Source organism: Charadrius vociferus, unplaced genomic scaffold (genome assembly GCF_000708025.1).
Source record: "Charadrius vociferus isolate BGI_N301 unplaced genomic scaffold, ASM70802v2 scaffold472, whole genome shotgun sequence".
Classification (NCBI taxonomy): domain Eukaryota; kingdom Metazoa; phylum Chordata; class Aves; order Charadriiformes; family Charadriidae; genus Charadrius; species Charadrius vociferus.
In genome coordinates, this window is record NW_009647735.1 from 149,284 (window position 1) to 168,295 (window position 19,012).

Genomic DNA, 19,012 nt, shown 5'->3' on the forward strand with positions numbered 1-19,012 from the left:
GGTCCCGGCTGCCCCCCCCACCCCAACAAAATGTCCCCGCTGCCCGGCGGGAGGGCAGAGGCGGGAGCGGCCGTGCGGGTGTGCGCGTCCCGGGGCCGGGGCCGGGGCCGGGGCCGGGGCCGGGGCCGGGCCCGGGGCGGGCGCAGGGAGAAGCTATGTCGGGCAGCGGCGCGTCCGGTGCGGGGGTCGCCGTTCCTCCTGTCTGGGCCAAAGCAAACAAACCCTCGAGGCCTCGAACAGCCACGGCGCAAACGGGGGCTTCAGCCAGTGCCGCGGTGGGATGAGGAGGCAAAGGCCCCTCAACTCCCTCCCCAGCACAGACCGGTATTGGGTTAGGCAGGGCTTTTATCCCGCTTTTTACTTTTAAAAAATCCCTTTCTGTGATGCATAAATTCTTTCTAATAAAAGCATTTGTGGAGCCAAAGCGATACACGAGGGCACAGATCAGGTCTCCTGGGATCAGGGAATTGTCCACGCCCCCCATGCTGCAGAACAGTCCAACGCCGGCCATTTGTCTAGTGATGAAACGGAGGGGCATGTTACTTCATTAACGGCTTTGGCGGCCGCTTTTTAAATTGTCAGCATTCCCCAGATTAAAGAAAAATGTCAGTATTGGCGGCAGGACTTTGTAAGCTTGTTGTCCTAGCAGCCGAAGGTTCTCTACGTAGATTCCATGCAAGTCTTCTCAAAAGTTTCTCTCTTACTTTCTGAGGCAAAACAGAACAACAAAAAAATTGTTTCCTTGTGATTTTGTCAAGCGGGGATTAGCAGCATACCAGAAGAAGTTGCAATAGTGTTGTCATTAACTGTGACGGTCCAAACGAAGCAAGATCTGGAGGAAGAGGCAGTATCCGCACTAGACCAGCTGATGTAAGGGGGAAGAGAAGCCAAGTGCCTTTGAGACCAAGAAGAAATAAACAGCCGTTAACTTGTGATCCCTCTGATTCATGCCTGCAACACGTTGCAAAACATTCCAGCAGCAGCAAGACTCTCTGCTTCTCATCTATACCAAGGATGATGTTAAGCACCTGGAAACCGTACGCTCAACCTACCTAGATGTAAATGCAACGTTCAAACCTGCCTTGGAGCCTGTATATCTGTACTGAGATGGCAGCTGACCCCCCACGCCGCGGTTTTGCCGGCGATGGGGGTGCCTGGCAGGGGGCAGAGGCAGCCCTGCGGCTGCGGCTGGAGGAGCTGGAAAACCCGCATCCAGCATGTGCCGGTGGTGGAGGTGCAGGCAGCCGGAATGCCTCTGCTGAGGCTCTTTGGCTGGAAGCACTGTAGCGTTGTAGTCCAAGTCATTTGACTTTCATGAGTCAGAGTGTATTACACAAAAACATCCTGCGAGGAGGGAACGGAGGATGAATTCCAGACACTGACCTTAGACAACAAACAAAACCCACTTTTTTCCCCTTGTTTTAGGGAAGAGGGGGAGGGGAGCGCTTCCACCTTGGACGGGATGCAGGCTGCGGATCAGGCTGAAACTTGGCATCACCGGGCCATCTGCTGTCACTGCTGTTTATTCCTGATGCTGTCAAAAAGAAGGATACTTTGTACTACCTAAGGGCCCTGGGTTTACCCCCAGGAGCAGGCAAAGAGCCTTCTGCCCCCCCAGATCTCCTGTCTGTGCTGTGACCACCTTCCCCACCAACCCTGCTGCGCAGAGGTGACTCTCCAGGCTGAGCAGCACGAGCAAGAGCTGTGGCCATTGCAGCATTTTTGCCTGGAAACTGGCGGCGAGGGAAAGACATGGAGAGCCAGTTTCCACAGGGGAGATATTTGTCCCCAAAGCCACAAATGCCTTCGGTGTGGACAGCTGAGCCGCAGCAGCTCTGCCTGGCTGTGAAAGCTTCCTCCCCATCGCCAGTCCTCTGGGGCACGGCGGTGCTGGGAATGCCTGCGTTCAGCGGGCTGTGGGCACTGCGCACCACCCGAATGAAAGAGCAGTCGCTCTTCATCTCTGCCCAGACACTGGGGTTTCTTTCAGCACTGGAAAACAGGAAACTGGGTCACGGCATGGCCAGGCTGCGCACTGACTCCTCTGTCTGCCTCCGCCAAACCGGGGATGTTCATCAAAGGCAACTGTCTCCCAGCTGGGAGCGATCTGCTTGAAGAAATAGGGACGGCAGCTGCAGGCTGTTCAGCCCCTGCGAGTATGTGCTGCCCGGGGCTTAGCTCTGCTCGGGGTGCATCATTTAAATTGCCAATGCGGAGTTAAGCATTGGGAATTTCTTCCTGGATGGGTTTTGTAGAGGTGTTTAAGGTGCAGCAAAGTCAAGTCTTTGCACACAGACTGCTGGGTTGGGTTTTTTTTTGAGGTGTTCAAGTGCGTAAATCTCTTGGAAAAAAAACCCCACAGCCAGCGCTTCCACCTCTTGGAAATGGCAGCAGAAATCTCCCTGACGTTAGAACCAAGGCTCTGTCAACACAATGCAGTGACTGTGTTCAGCACTGACCTTTTGAGCCCAAATCCCACACTATTTGGCTCTACAAAATGCTGGCTTTTGAATAGTCCTTGAGACAAGAAAACCTGCAGAGAGCAGAGCTCTGAGGAGAACGGAGGAGGTTTATTTTGTACCAAGTACCCTGCTCAATTCTGCCAGCACCCCGGTTCCCGCGTTATGGAGGAATTTCCGAGGACGGTGGCTGGACACATCCTGCTCTTGAGCTGAGCGGTGTATGCAGCCTCTCCAGTGCCGAGTGTCCTTGCTCTCTCCGGCTGTATGCAGTTAACCTCCAGCTTCCCAGAGCCTTCCCTCGCGCTGGCCCCTTTTCCCCTCGCCTCCCCCGTGCTTTCCAGCTCGTCATCTTTGATCTTTTCTGAAGTGGAAAGTAAATCAGGGCTAAGTGTCAGACTGTCTCATTTTGAAGACTGATGTTCAAATAAAGGCTTTCCCATCCTATCTTAATAATGTCATTAAAGCACTGTCAGTAGAAATTTCTCACTTGGCGGCATATGCTGGGGAGGAGCTCAAGTGGGAAAGGCCCTAAGTAAACACAGAACGATGGAAAATTATGTAACTGGCCCAAATGGGCTAATTAAATTTCCAGTATCAAAGAACTGTTCTACCCTACCTGGTAACTGCAGCCACTTTTTGCAAGGTAAGGAGAAAAGCGGAGTGGGGGTGCGTATTTAGTGCAGCATCATTAGCGGTGTGTAGGTGGAGGGAGAAAGGTGAATGACTGCAGAATGGGCAGCACGGGAAACAGCCGCAAATAGTCAAGCGGCCCCAGCTGATTTCCTCAGAAATTGTGCTGGGGAACTCCTGCACCCCGGGGACCTCCTGGCACAAACAGCATCGTCATCACTGGCGGCAGGAAAGCCATCCTGCAGGTGAAGCATCCCATGTCTGCCAGCCGCGGTGACTGCCTGTGAGCCTCCTTGCTCCTCAGCAGAGCCTCGAGGAAACTTCTCAGCATAAAGATTTCCAGTTGTGGCACTCACAAGTGCTGGAAGGATATGGCAAACCACTGAGCTCGTCCAAGAGGCTGTTCCCGTCCAGCTCCTGTTGGGGGGACAGGCTCCCCTTGCAGCTCCTCCGCGATTGATCTGGAGCCCCGCTGCCCGACCCGGCTCTATGCACTTAGTGGGATTCACAGGACGTGAAAGGAAATGTAAAAAATGGCCCTTTTCCAAACACTGCAAAGCTAAGGGTAAATATCGGCATGGTAAATATTGTTTTATAATGGTCAATATTGTTTTTAAAAAGTTGCATCTGGCAAATGCTGGATGTGTGAATCTAGTATTTCTTCTCTTCTCATAAAATGGACTAATCAGCTCTTGGGTATTTATCTTCATCAGCTAAATGGTTGTGAACACAATTTTGATTTTTTAACTGATCACATAAGAATTGTTGTGCAGATAATTGGTTCTTGGACAGTTGCTTTGAAACATGCCTCTCTTACTGTGACTCAGGTTTCTGTCAAAGGGGAAGATGAAGCCAGCCCTGCCCTTGGATTTGAAACCTGACATGGGCTCCATCTCGAATCACAGCTATTTCAGAAATGACACGGACTCCTCTGAAGATCAGTCTTTTTCTTTGTTTGATGTCCATATTTTGGTGCCCGTGACTATAATTTCCATCATCCTGTTTTTCTTGGGAGTGTCTGGGAATTTGATAACAATAGTAATTTTCAGACGCTCACAGGAGATGAAGACGACTGTGAACATGTACCTGTCCAGCATGGCACTGTCAGACACGCTGATTTTCCTTGGCCTGCCTTCAGATCTCTACCGCCTTTGGAAGTACAAGCCCTACATATTTGGGGATTTTCTCTGCAAGTTCTTCATTTACCTGAGCGAAACGTGCACATACTGCACCATCCTGCACATCACGACAGTGAGCGTGGAGAGATACTTCGCCATCTGCTTTCCCCTGAAAGCCAAAGCCACCATCACCAAGTACCGGGTGAAATGGGTCATCCTGGCGCTGTGGGGCTGCTCCCTCCTGACCGCTGGCCCCATCCTCTTCCTCTTTGGGGTGGAACACCCCAACGGCAGCCTGCCCCAGGAGAGCTGGGAGTGCAGGTCCATTGAGCGTGTGGCACGCACAGGGCTGCTTGAGACGATGACCTGGGTCTCCACTATTTATTTCTTCCTGCCGATGCTCTGCTTGACTCTGCTGTATGGACTCATCTGCAGAAGGCTCCGGCGGAGCGGGCAGCAGCTGCCGGGCTGCCAGGCTGTGGGCAGGAAAAGGTCACACATGCAGACTGTCAAAATGCTGGGTAAGAGTGGTTTAGAAACCAAATCTGAAGATCTGTCATTTTTAATCACTCCCACGGGGTGTACAGCGACGCGGGAGGTAATGGAGAGGAGGGACAAAACACACAAGAGTTACACAGATTTAAAATCAATGGATTTACACTTAGTTTTTCTTCCTGGCTCTTTCTGTTGAGAAGGGGTGTCCCTGTCTGCACGGTATTCAGGCTGGGGATGTCACCGCACAGCAGGGAAGCAGATCAGCTTTTGGTTCTTTTGAGATCCCATTCCTCATGTCCCCCCACTATCTCTGACCTTGTGGGATTAAATTAAAGAAATTGGAAAATTCTGTGACTTAAAACCAGACCAGGCAGTTCCCCTGCTGTGGCAAGGAAAGGTTTTAAAGCTATTTCTCTTGCAAAATTTCTCAAGTTTAGTGATGATGGCTTTGTCCAGGATGGCAACAACCGACCTGTCTGGGCTTAGTTGAACGTGACCTTTGTCCTGGTACCTGTGTCTTGGTGCAGACACTGAAACCAGGAGAGTTTGGGTCTCGTCTCCTCCTCCCCATCCCTCCAACCACTCCCTCTCAAGACACACACCTCCCAGATCCTTGTCCCCAGGGAAGCATCAGCACCCATGACTGGAGATACCTTCAGTAAAACATCCTGCAGCTATCCACAGGTTGCTTCCTGACAGGTTTTATTTGCTTATTGCGTGCTCTACTTCCCATCCTCTTCCTCAGTGCCTCCTTGTCCAGTTTGCTCCCATTTTGCCCCCTCCACTGCCCGGAGGGGGCCCCCACCTCCCCTGTCCCTACTCTTTCTCCTCCCATACCTGTCACAGGATGCCAACGGCCACCGAGATTTTCAGGCCAAGAGTGGGCAGTAGTCCTCAATGTAAGTACAGGCTGCTTTGCCCCCAGCAGATTTGATTCACTTGTCTCCACTGGACAACGTGGGTGTAGAGAGCCCTATTTTAATTGCAGACAATTAATTTTGTGTGCAACCATAAGTCCTTGTTGGTTGAGATTACTGGTAACCACAGCACAAAAGCAGCTGGGCAAGGCAGGAGGTCTCCTCTTTGCTGGGTTGAACTTAGCAACCTCATGTCAAATCCTTAAATAGTTTAAAGAGGCAGAATAAACTCTGCTCAAGATGACTGAAGTGTGCTCTCTTCCTCTTTAGCTGTCGTAGTCTTGGCCTTTGTGCTGTGTTGGCTCCCATTCCACGTCGGCCGAATCCTCTTCGCCCAGAGTGAAATCATCCTGTATGACCTCACACAGTACTTCAACCTCATCGCCATGCTTCTCTTCTACCTCGGGGCTTCTATAAACCCCATACTTTACAATGTCATGTCACACAAATACAGGAAAGCAATGAGCAAAATCCTGCACCACGAGCAAACTCGGCGCTGCAGGAGCCTGACCAGGAGTGAAAAGGTTTCTTTTGAAGGTACAGAACTCGGTTCTTTTGTGACAAGTGTTCAGCACTGACTTAATTCTTGCAACCCAAGCTTTTTGCCAGCGGTGTTGTGGGTTAAAACACAGGTAGGTGGTGCACATGGGGACTGGAACAAGGTTTAAGGCTGTCTTTTTGACTTCTATGTGTTCCTGAGATAGGTTTGGAACATTTCAGGAAGGCTGGAGTCGATTCACGTTATTCCTGCACATAGGGGCAGGCACATGGGAGGCTGGGCTCTTCTCTTCACTGAGCTTACCAGCCACGTTATCAGGCTTAACTGTCCACAAAGCTCCTGTGAAGGGATTTGCCTCTGTTTTTGAGGACCAGACATCTTGGTAATCACAGACCTGTGAAACATAATTCAAGTTACTTTCTTCCCACAGAAGCCAAGAGAGGGAGAACGTGGAGACTAGAGCCAGGACAGCTGTTTGCTCTCAGCAAATAAGCATAAGAAATACAATCTGCAAGGTACTTGAAAGTGATAAGAAATTACTCGTTTAGCAGGACTATGAACACATTACCTTCTTCCTACAGACTGATTTATTTCTCGCCCCCTCAGGTCTCTTGAGTTGCTTCCCTCATTTTCAGTCTTTTATCTTGTTCTTTATTCAAACTATACCCAGCATGCCACAAAGTCAGATGCCATCTCTGCTAAGCTCTATGGTGAGAAATCATCCTTGGCTTTAGAGCCCATCTGAACGCACCAAATTAGACGTGTGGGCAATCACTGGGGAGCGAAGCAAGAGCAGAAGGCATTTGCCCATCTCCCTTGTCTGTAAAACAGGCAAACACCAAGTTCAGAACACTAGTTCATGGGCTGCCCCAAGACCTCAGGTAAAAGGGTCCCCTGACTGACGCAGCTCTTGGAAAAGAAGGGGACAGTGTTGCACAAAGGTTCCCCACAAATAACTTTTCTTCCAGAAAGATTAAGAAAGCTCTTAATGACATGTAGTAACAATGCTAAACATGTTTCTTCCCCTTAAATTACATACTACACAATGGCTGCTCCTGAGTAAGATTAAAATCCACAAAACCACACGCAACTCTGGAGTCAAATTTGAATACATTTGTATTATTTATTGGCTGTATTAAATATATTATCTATTTGATAGTTACAATTTAGTAATACAATGCATGGCGGCTTTAACATAAGTTTGAGATACCTCAACATTACAATACAAGAAAACTGAAGATACCTAATACATTAATGCCACAAGGGTATATTGTTCTGGAATGGATAACAGCTGATGTAAAATCTGTATTGCGGAAGGCTTTAATGGATAATTTCTGGAAACTTGACTATTTTGCGGTGATTACAAAAGAACTTTCTTTCACTTTTTAGGAGTCATGACTTGTTAGTATTTACTCTGCAATCCTAATTTATCTTTTAAAATTATCAGAAATATTATTGCCAAATAAACCTCTACACACTTTGTTCTAAGAGTTAAAGAAATAACCCTTTGGCAATAGAGATTTGCTGAAGGCAGTCTTATTTGCTAAAAGTAGACTATGAAGAGAAATGAAGACAGATTGTAAACTCTTCTGCAAACTAAAGCCTAATATCTGTATAAAACTCTTTCCAACACTGGAGGGAGAGATTTCTATGATATAATAATAAATGATTAACTTAAAGTTCTGCTACAAGTAGAACAATACATTCAAACATACATTTTCCAGGACTTTTAATCAAAATAAATAGAGTACAAAATGAAGAGTACATTTTGAAAAGATTAATTTCAGATTGCACCATAAATCTACTTTTAAGAGTATTAAGCGATACTATGTCATAATTTAGGTTTTCCACATCTGAAATACAACACAATGCCTCAAACTATAACGCAACATTATTCATCAACTGCCATAGGAGAAAGACCCTTAAAGTGATTAATTACTGGAAATACTTAGCCTGTAGCACTATCACATCCAACATTCCACATACAAGTGCATTGCTCTGATGTATATAAAGTGTAGCCGTAGTCTTTGCAAAATATGCTAAATCTACCTTTCTATGGCATATTCCAAATGCTATTGGGAAGACCCATTCTGAAACATGTTTGAAACTTGTGAGTTCCAGCTTTCAAAATATTTGATATAAAGAAGATAGCTGTCAGGCTCATCTGTAGGTATTCGCAAGCAGATTTAACAAGAACAGTCATATGTAGTGCACAGTGTCCACAAAAAATACCCCCCAGACAAACAGGACGAGTTTCAGAAAAGTTCATAGCAGGCTGAACATTCCCATCTAGAAAACAATGGAATGTGAAGCTGCTACCACTGGGATAGCAAGTTATTTAAAACATTGTATAAATGTTATCTAAAAAGAGTTCTTTCATGTACAATTTGATAATTCAGATTAAGTTAGAAGGGCATCCAAAAGCAGTTTGAACTTTTTATTTTTAGGTTAATAATAGTACAAAAACATTTGCTCAGTTTGAGCCAAATAGTGTAACATTTATCATAAATGCACTCTTTCTCCTTAAAGACAATACCTGTGCTTTTCTGAAAACACTGCAAAGATTTAATCAGAAGCACAGGAAATTACTTTTCTCTCAGGCACTGAGAGTGAAATGTGGATTGGGCCAACAGCTGCTCACCAACAGCAGAAAGCATTTCATTCAGAAATGTACAATACAAAAGGGGCCTTTTCTGCAACGTTACATACGAACGCCATCGCTGTATGCACATTACGTCCTGCTAACATTTGTCTAGCATTTTGATTAAAATTCTAAAAATGCCGGCACCCTCTACTTTAACACTTGAAATGATTATTACTGAATCCGAAATATTAAAATAACTGTAAAGTAGCAATATCACTAAGTCAAAGTCAATATTCTGCTTTCCTTCTACAGTATATTAAATGTGGTATGCTCTAGTAATGTTTTGCAATACAGTACTGCTCTAAGCTTAAGCATTTGTGCTGCTGTATTTCATGTATACCAAACTACAACGATACCTGATTAAACATTGCGGATCGACTACCACTGCTCTAGATGTACTTGGAAAGGACTTGTTCTATCTTCTCTCTCTAACTGGCCAAAGGGCCCCGCTTTGAATTTGACGAGAGGAAGAGTGTGCACACACACCAGTGTGCACAATAAGGCAGTTTTTTGCCGTTTTATTAACAGCTAACCCTGATTACAGAGGACCCAGGATTACCCTTTCTACAAGAAATCTGTGTTCAGTATTTGGAGAGGATCTGCCAACCCAGCCTCACTGTTAGCCAGCAGCAACACTGGAAACGCACGTAACTATACGTTTCCAGCTAGGACTTTAATTAGAACTAACCATAAATACCCGAAATAGCTTTTGTACAAAAAGCTGAGTACTGAAGAGGCTCTTGTCTACTTGATTACAAAGTACTGAATAACAACGGCAAATAAAATAGCAACCACTGCAAATCCGCAGAGAAGAACAATAGCAATGAAGCGCTCTTCACGTAACGTCTTCTTAGTCTCTGCCAACTCCGTCGTCAAATCAGCACATGGTGGAACCAGCTCTTGTTTCTGAGATGAGAACACTGTACTGGGACTGTAAGGTCCATACAGTTCCTGTGATCCAGTCGCGTCTTGGGACTGACGGCCAGCACAGACTCTGATCCGATATTCACAGTTTGTCTGCAAGCTTGTGAGACGGAAGGAAGTCTCTGGTCCCTTGTATACCTAGTCAGCAGGAGAAGAGAGAACCACTTTACGCGGGGTTCGTCTTCGAAACAGTATATGATACTTTCCATTCTGCTTTACGAGCACATGCAGTGCTGGACACTGCCTGAAGTTGTTCTCTTCAAACCTACTTAATAGAATATCAGCTTTTATTTCTGACGAATTATTAACTTTCTTGTGGATAATCCAAAGCTTCCTGCTACGCCCCACACTGACAGACCTGGAGTGTGAAGCTCAGGAAAAAAACATTAAAAAAAAAAAATTGTTCTGCATGACTGTTGTTCCATATAGATCCCCCACAGATGTGGGGCAAATGCTGTCTATGACTAACAAAGGCATCAATGCCACAGACCGTAAGATTTAAGAGAGCAGAAGTCTTACGAGGAGCGTCTGAGGGAACTGGGGCTGTTTAGCCTGGAGAAAGGAGGCTGAGGGGAGACCTTATCGCTCTCTACAACTACATGAAAGAAGGCTGTAGTGTGGGGGAGGTCCATCTCTTCTCCCAGGTAACAGGCAATAGGACAAGAGGAAACGGCCTCAAGTTGTGCCTGGGGAGGTTTAGATTGGATATTAGGAAAAATTTCTTCACTGACAGCGTTATCAAGCACTGGAACGGGCTGCCCAGGGAAGTGGTTGAGTCACCATCCCTGGAGGTATTGAAAAGGTGTGCAGATGTAGCGCTGAGGGACATGGTTTAATGGTAGCTTGGCAGTGTTAAGTTAATGGTTGGACTTGATGATCTTAAAGGTCTCTTCCAACCAAAACGATTCTATGATTCTGTGAATCAAAAGAGCCAAGGGAAGTGCTGGGAGAACAGGACAAACCAGCATTAACCTTCTTCTAGACAACCAATTCTCCCAATAACTCTCAAGCCCACCTTCACAGTCATTTGCTTTTACAGTACAAGCAAAGGGTCAACAGGGAAATGAATCTTTATGACCCTTAATCCGGGACAACCTTTGACGCTGTGAAGAGGCAGAATGGCAGGACCCTATACTGGAAGCTGTCCTCACCCATCACAAACTTAAAGCCTCATTCAGAGGAACTGACTGAGACCTAGAATGAAGCACCTTGGGAGTCAGGGATGGTAAAATGAGTCCCTTGCTGAAATGAAAAGTATCGCTGCCACTAGCATCACCAAAAAGAATTCCAACCTTCAAATATAGACATCTTTTTTCCCAATAATTTTTCAAAGTAAAAAAACCCTGAAGTTCATTATGTTAAGTAGAAGGTACCTGATCGAACTCTCTCCCAGCAGCAAGCTGAAGGATGTAAACAATGGAATCTCCTTTCATCGGCTGTAAAGGTTCCCATGTGATTTCGTAAGTGTTTTCTTCCAGCTGATTTGCTTTGGGTGCTAGAAAAAAGTGATTTGTTGGCATTAAAAAAAAAAAAAAAAAAGAGAACAATGGTTTCCACAAGTGTTCTTGTATTTTCAATCAGAAGAAAAGGTCAAAAATCACCAATTATTACTGTGACTCATTTTCACAGTTAATGTAGCAAATTTGCACTGGTTTCAGTGACAACAAGGAAATTTTCTCACTCTGTCTTGAAGTATGCTTCACTTTTGTATGTTTTCCATTTAAAATATTTCAGTTCTAATGCAAGTGACTGGGCAGTGTAAATCTGAAAGCTGAAGGTTTTTTCCAATATATTTGTTAACACAGTAGAGGTAACTGTTGTTCTTACAGGTAACAGTCATTCCAATAATTTTAAGCAATTAAGATTTGTTTCACTTTACTTTCTTTTTCTTTGCTATATTACATGACAAACTTAAAAAAATGATCATTGTAATATTTGTAGGTTATACTTGTCTTTCTTTTTAAGCTGACAAGATGCACTTCTGATGTTTAATGCTTGTCCGGATGAGCAAGCACTTTCAAATCACTAGAGAAAACAGAATTTATGTCTGGGTATCTCCAGAGCTGACATTACATGTTATAAACACAACTGAGTCAACTAATTTTCCTGCAGGTAATTACCATTCTGATCTTCAAAACGACTTTCTCTAATAGTCATCTTTAATATTCATATTAGAAAGTGAAGATCAGAGGAATTGTGTTCTCATTTGCCTATATGCTGTTGTAACTTATATTAAATGATAGATAAACCTGTAAAATGACCTTCCAGTTGAAAAAGGGAAGAAGAAATCCTCACTGTCAGGGGTGGAAGAGCTACAGCGTAGGAGATGACCTCACACCGGTCCTACATCAGTAGAGCCCTTCTTATACCCAGATAAAGCCCATCACAGCTAATTTGTGTTCTCTGTTCCGCAAAGGCCCTGGAAAGATGCCTGGCTAGGAAGAGTCAGGTTTTAGCATTTCACCCAGTATGTAAATGGCTTGCAGAAGTTTGTAGCGTAGGGTAAGCTCACCTTTAAGAGATGCAGGTGGAGACTTAGTTGTAGTAAAAGCGTAAACTTCAGAAAATTCTCCCTCTCCAGCATCATTATATGCCTGGATTTTAAAATAGTACGTAGTGGATTCACTGAGCCGCTGTACCTTGTATGTATGACAAGGACCATTATAAACAGTAACAAACCTGGAAGAAAAACACAGAATACATACAAATTAGAACTATTCCGTAATCACAGATTTGTATGTCAATATCGTAAGTGGAACACTTTCATATCTAACGTAACAATACATTCTGAGTACCCCAGCTTTCTACATCCATGCACAATGAATGTTAGGCAGTTTGAACTCTGTTACTGTCATCAACAGTTCATGATGTGCATTAAATCAGCAACACACACCATTCATACTGGTGGAAGTCTTAATTCACATTCACAAAGCACTCATTCAACCTGGCTAGGCACTAAGCTACACCCATACACAGGCTACCACTGAAACTACATGACCAAACTCTTGATTTGAATCAAGGGAATAACCCTCGTATATACTAGGCGAGTTGCAATTTCAAGTTAAAGAACAGCCGTCAACCTCACGTTTCTTATATGCAAACTGAACTTCATTTTAGAATTTCCAAAAAAAAAAAAAAAAGGGGGGGGGCAACATAGGAAGATGGTAAGATATTACTATTTACATAGTAAATAGCATTTACTGTTTACAAGTTAATACTAGTGCAACAGCTATTAACAGCATTTCTGATTGAAAGATGTGATACAAAAATGCAAACTAAGCGGGAAACTTTGGGATGCCCAAATGACTTACTCATGCAAACAGAAGTGAGAATACATAAAACGTCTTAAAAACTTGATACAAATTTGTAAAGCAACAACATCTGTAATGTTCTGATTATCTTACCTGCCAAACCTGTCCTCCATCTGCAAGTTGAATTGTGTAGGGTTGGTAATTAAAGCTCTGCTAGGACCTTCACCCCATTTAAGTTTAAGGCTCTGGTAACTGAAGACCACACATTCAAGGTGAGGAGGGTCAGGAGGTAGTGGTTTCGTTTTGGCTTTAATGGAATGACTGAAAGGACCAACTCCAAAGCTGTTTATGGCCTGTATTCTAATTCTAGAAACATGAGAAGAGCAGCTGGATGGTTAATTTACTGAGTTCCTGAAAAAATGCTAGGTAATAAAGCAAGAGTTAAAATTTGTGAAGAATATAACCACAAACAATAAAGCAATTAACATGCAGTTAGAAATTAACCATAAAAATGATCTACTTCAAAACAAGTCAACATAATTACATTGTTTTCAGCATAATGAAGCTTCAGTGTTTCTCAGTATTGTTCAGGTTTATTCTGTTCAGTGAACAAGGGCCCCGGTCCTCCACGTTAACCTGAACTGTTTGCCTCCCCCTGACACTGGAGATCCACAGTCTGAACTAAGCTTAAACCAAGCCTAAGCATGCAACACAGGAACAACTATTCTGCTCTTATCTGTACTTTCATCCTCTTTTGGCAAGATGTTGATTACACGCATTCCTTCCAAATAAAAAAATTCTAAACCCAGAAAACTTATTATAAAGCCTTGGCTGTGAGACAGCATGTTAACCAGGCAAAACAGTCTGTAAGCTGAATAAAAAATTGCTCTAAAATTTTAAAACACTACCGTCAAAGCTACTGATTGAAAATCCTACAAATGTGGTTTCAGAATAAAATGATTATTACCTGTACAGAGTGTCAGGCAGCAGATTCTCAAGAACATGGCTTGTATTTCTTCCAATAGTTACAAGCTGTTTCTCTCCATATTCTATATTATACCCAGTGATCTCTGCCCCATGACAACATGGTTCTTCCCACTGAATTGCAAGGCACGTTGATAAAGGAAGAGACGTTTCCATTTGATCTTCTTCAAGTAAATGCAGTACTGACACTGCTGCAGGCACTGACGCAGGGGTTGTCACCACACCAGTCTCGCCAAACAACCCAACTCCAGCGACATTCACAGCCTGCAAGAGAGAACATGTATTGTTTACTGAATCTACATTTTTCTAACCGGATAGTCACATCTATCATGCTTCCTTTTGCATGTTATCAAAAGCAATTTGGAAGAGAATGGAAAATCTCCCAAATAAAATGTAAATACGGCAAAATGTCTGGTAATTAATACATCACTAGATCTAAACCTCTTTTCTAGATACATGTAGTAATGAGGGACTGGGGGAGAAGGGAAAGTATTTTTACCTATTACCTTCTATAGTACATTAGTAGGCAACTATATAATTTTCTTCATCTCCAGCTGAAGTCTTTCTTCAAACTCTATGTATTTGTTCATTTGCTTAGTAACACATAACAAGAAGCTTTTCATACCTGTACTCTGCAATAATATGTGGTTGCAGGTGTGAGACCTTTTACTTCATAGCTCTGGCAAGGGCCAGTGTAAATGATATGCATCGATCCTTCCACCTGTCCCCAGTCCAGTCTGTATTCACTGATTTCTGCACCATTGCACACAGGACTCTGGGTTTAAGAGAGAAATTTTCCTTCAGCTATGGCACATACACACATTCACCATACGAGTGGGATCTCTCGTTACACTGAACAGAGACACTGGAACAGAAGTGCTGGGGTAGAAACCTGAGGTTTTTCCCACCAGAGCCGAGGGCATGATTTTTAAGTTCAGCTTGTTAACAGGTTTCCATCTAGACACATGGCTATAACACCACCGCGCTTCAGACCAGAATTTTGAGTGACACAATCTCTTACCACTTGGATGAATTAAATGTATTATATACTAGTTACCATACCATGAGGAGGATTAAATGTCACCCAGTTTATTCAGTTAAGATGGAAATTCATAGCTGGCAAAATTTACAAAACCAATGTACCCCTCTATCATAAGATGTGCTTAAAACATCCCACCTCTACATTTGCTGTTTCTTCCATTTCCGTGTATCATACAAGTGTCACTACAATTCTTAAAGCCAAATATTAATTTGTGTTTTACTGAGTATCATTAAAACCTACCTCCCATGAAACTACAGCACAAGTTGCACTTTTACATGTTATCAGGGGTTTGCAACATTGATCAGGGGGTCCTGGAGCAGTAGAGATCTCTGCTTTGTCAGAGTGAGGGCCAAACTGCAAGAAAATACAAATGCATGAATACAGCAACAGCAGCAGGGCAAAAACTGATGTGCAAGTGTATGAGCTGAAGAAAACAAATTATTTTTAACTTGATAGAGAAATAAATAGAAGAGTTCAGTGCTTAGTTTCACAGTTCCGTTTAAAATTCCTTTCAGGTAGTTTACTTTGTAAACTGGCCCTGTGCCTACAGGATATCAGCAATCCTCCCACTGCTATGGTTGTGTAACTCCTCCTTCCCCTGTAGTCAGGATCTGGTTTCCAGAAGCAGCTGGGTACTGTTTCAGAAAGACTTTTATGCAACCAACATTTATCCCAACCTTTTTCAAACCTGGCATTATTTGAACACACCCCTCTCTACACAATACTATTCCCACACCACCAATCTGCAAAGTCCATGCTAACTGGAAAACGTAAGGCAATTTCTTAAGGCACAAACTTTAAGTGGCTATTCACGGCCACAAATGGAGGACTTACACTGCAGTCAAACAAATGACTAAAAGTAGTAGTAATAGAATGTCTAGCACTAACTTGGGACTAGTTACCTTAGGTACTGACGGTAATCCAGTAAACAACAGAAACACAGTGAACATCCCCTTAGTCAGGGACATTCAATCCTTCCTTCAGGCCTAATTTATTGAATCTTCCTTAAATCATTTTTTTACGCTGTGAGAAATTTTGCTCCTTCAACAGAACTATGACAGAACATAGAAGCTGCAGTGTATTACCAGGATGAAAGACAATAGTATCATTACTTTTTCCATTATTGATCTTGTTAGCATAGTGGTTTACCCCAACTTTATTTCCTGCTCGTATCCAGAAGCAGTATGTTCTCCCTGGAAGTAGATTGTTTACTACGTATTCAGATGCTGGACCCTGATACACTTGTCTGCGTTCATCTTGTTCAGAGTTTGCCATCTCTATAATGTATTCCGTAATGTCGGAACCTCCATCTACAGATGGTGGACCTATGGAATAAAACAAGAATTTTTTTCCTTATTAATTTCACAAAACACTTTCTTTTAAATAGTTTTTAATTAGCCTGATTCAAGCTAAAAGTTGAATCAGATGAATTCTAAAGTTAGAGTGCAGGCTTTTAACATATATCTGAGCAGAAACTCTTTATGAAGCTTGCTCCTACCTCCCCCCTGCCCCCCCGATAGATTAGTTTAAGATGGCCTTCATCAGGTTTTTTTCAGATGTTTTTCACATATTTCCTTAAAAAAAAAATAAAATTGTATCTTCATTGCTTTTTTATTATCTCCTTTACTGAGATAAAAATAAGAGGAGGGGGGTTGATTTTCAAATTGCCAACCACGTGTCAGTAACAATGTGTCAGTCAGCAAGCTTCCTCACTGTAAGACATCTATGTCTGCTAAAGTCTGAACATGCATGCATCACCAAATCAGAGGTGGCTAGCAAGCTTTGTTCTTAAAAAAAAACAAAAAAAAACCCCAAAAAAAACCCCAAAAAACCAAAACCAAAACGAAGGACATGGACTACATCCCTGAAAAGTTCTACAGATTTTTCATTTGTATTCTGACATTTAACATCAGAAAAATATTTTGCTCAGAAATACTGGAGCTTACCCCACTGTAAAGTGATTTCCTTGGGCTTAGCTTTGCCTGCCAGGCATGGAGCATGACACGGTCCAGGAGGAACAGCTGATGTTGTAACAGTCATAACATCAGAAGCCTAGCAATAATACATATTATTTTAGAGTGCAAACACAAAGCAACGTTTCACTAAAACATAAATGGAAATGGTTTTCAGCAGCAACTTTACTCTTATTTTTCTCACCTGGCTTTCACCACCTTTACTGACACAATAAACTCTCATTCTGTAAGAAGTGCCAGGCTTCAGATGATCACATACGTGTTCTCTCTGGGAACCACTATATATGGTGTCCCATTTACTTCCTGAGGAAAAAGAGAAAATACTTTACACTACAAAACTTATGCAAAAATGAACCTTGAAAATTCTCTCACACAATTATTAAGAGCTAATCAAGCCACAGAATCCAATTTGAATGATTAATTATGCAAAGAACATGTACAACACAAAATACACATGTGAAATCTGAACAGTAATTGCTAGAGTAATGAGGAGTGAATCGGTACACTGAATTAGCACAAGCTGAATTAGTACTTTAAGATGATTGCCTACCAACTGATGCTTCTGAGATTTCCAAAAAGTACTTAGAAATGTCTGATCCTCCATTATCTTTGGGTGGTTCTGAAAGAAATCAACATCTTAAAATAAATTATAGAAGACTTAAAAACAATGCATTATTTTGCTATCAGCTTTTTCAGAGACCATATACTCAAGTAGAAACTCAATTCAAAACAGAAACAGAAAACAGCGTACTTATATTCACAATATATTTTCCAGAACAATGATTTTTTTCTATTATTAATGGTGATTACGCCATGAAGAAGGAAAATACTGCCAATTTCAGGTATCATCTCTAATTTTTTTAGGAACGTATGAAAATTATTTAAGCATCACAGTAAATCTAGAGGCTATTACAATAGCATTGACTGCTTCTCTAAAATGAATAATGAAAAACATTAGTTTTGTACCACAGCCCCAGTACAAACCAAAAAAAGTTTTTTGGTAATGCTGAATATTTCTCCTGCAATAACAATATCTGCAGAGACAAATAATTAGCCTGAGTTAGTCCCTGTTTCTTAATCTGCACTACTGAGTGACTGTACATACCTAAGCAGCACTCAAATACAGCGTTAACAAAGGGTAACCTACCCCACGTAACTTTCACGCTGTGCGAATGGATCTTGCCCTTTACCATTGGTTTACTTGGTGGTCCAGGTTTGTCCGGATTGGTGCTGTGTTCTACCACCTCACTCGGACTACTTTTTCCTTCACTGTTGTAGGCAAAGAGCTGTTTCAGGAATGAATTGGAATATATAATAAATGCTTGATTTAGTGACAAGTAATATCCCGCTGATATATAAAGGTCTTCCACGCAAAAAAAATGCCCCCCAAAAAACCCAGAAAAGACAACAATTTAAGAGAAAACAAAATTAGCTAGTACAAAAAAAAATTTAGTTGTGTTATGATTCCACCAAAAGCTATTATAACAACACAACTATTGCAGGTAATTTTCTGCCGTCTCCACAGAAAGTGTCTTGGCCCTATGCAAATGCTACAACTCCAGAAAGGCATATAGTCATAACTGAATTAGAAACAAAGTATAGTACAAACCCTGAACTTATATGATGTACTCCTCCTAAGATTTCTTAAAGTGCATGAGAGCTCATCTCCATTGTACTGTGGTTGGAAACCGTAACCCTGTAAAGAAGGGAAAATAAGAACACACACAGTCACTAATTTTCCACGATAAAATGTAAACCAGAGCAGATTGTTCAAGTTTTTTTTTTAGCTTGAACTTCATCTTTGTTTCATGAATACATGCAATACTTGCCAACTGTTGCAGTATTTTGTAGATGTTATTTAAAAGTAAAATACGGAGTTAATTTTTCATTTAAGCACTACTGCATATCAAACTTTACACATCTAAGAAAACCCAGCACTTACAGAACCTTCTTCTTCCATGTCTAAACTGTAAGTGAGAGAGTCATCTGAAGACACCCCGTGAGGTGGGCTCCACTTCACTGACAGCCAGGTCACTCCTGCTTCAACGAGCACAGGGGGCGATGGGGCTGGTG

General features: G+C 42.7%; 3 protein-coding genes across 3 annotated transcripts in view; 1 reads left to right on the forward strand and 2 right to left on the reverse strand.

The window, feature by feature from the left end:
• Positions 1-3,976, reverse strand: part of TAF9B (TAF9B RNA polymerase II, TATA box binding protein (TBP)-associated factor, 31kDa) — a 7,991-nt gene extending 4,015 nt beyond the window's left edge. The window contains exon 1 of the mRNA XM_009881763.1: positions 3,910-3,976. Coding sequence (XP_009880065.1) covers positions 3,910-3,976 — 67 coding nt within the window. The remainder of the gene's footprint in view (positions 1-3,909) is intronic.
• On the forward strand, positions 3,975-6,379 carry LOC104283564 (growth hormone secretagogue receptor type 1-like). Its single transcript, XM_009881764.1, has 3 exons — positions 3,975-4,731; positions 5,893-6,159; positions 6,327-6,379. The coding sequence occupies exons 1-3, from the start codon at positions 3,975-3,977 to the stop codon at positions 6,377-6,379; spliced, it is 1,077 nt and encodes a 358-aa protein (XP_009880066.1).
• Positions 6,380-7,837: 1,458 nt separating this feature from the next.
• Positions 7,838-19,012, reverse strand: part of LOC104283497 (fibronectin type-III domain-containing protein 3a-like) — a 30,047-nt gene continuing 18,872 nt past the window's right edge. The window contains 14 exon segments of the mRNA XM_009881673.1: positions 7,838-9,827; positions 11,063-11,184; positions 12,202-12,368; positions 13,094-13,306; positions 13,908-14,188; positions 14,550-14,699; positions 15,207-15,320; positions 16,116-16,291; positions 16,913-17,018; positions 17,124-17,242; positions 17,490-17,558; positions 18,087-18,225; positions 18,549-18,635; positions 18,882-19,012. Of these exon segments, the coding sequence (XP_009879975.1) occupies positions 9,510-9,827; positions 11,063-11,184; positions 12,202-12,368; positions 13,094-13,306; positions 13,908-14,188; positions 14,550-14,699; positions 15,207-15,320; positions 16,116-16,291; positions 16,913-17,018; positions 17,124-17,242; positions 17,490-17,558; positions 18,087-18,225; positions 18,549-18,635; positions 18,882-19,012 (2,192 nt within the window). The 3' untranslated portion in view covers positions 7,838-9,509.

Coding starts and splice junctions, on each gene's coding strand:
- LOC104283564 (XM_009881764.1), top strand. CDS start 3,975: ATGGGCTCCATCTCGAATCACAGCTATTTCAGAAATGACACGGACTCC. Junction 4,732..5,892: donor GCAGACTGTCAAAATGCTGG/GTAAGAGTGGTT, acceptor CTTCCTCTTTAG/CTGTCGTAGTCTTGGCCTTT. Junction 6,160..6,326: donor TGAAAAGGTTTCTTTTGAAG/GTACAGAACTCG, acceptor TTCCTGAGATAG/GTTTGGAACATTTCAGGAAG.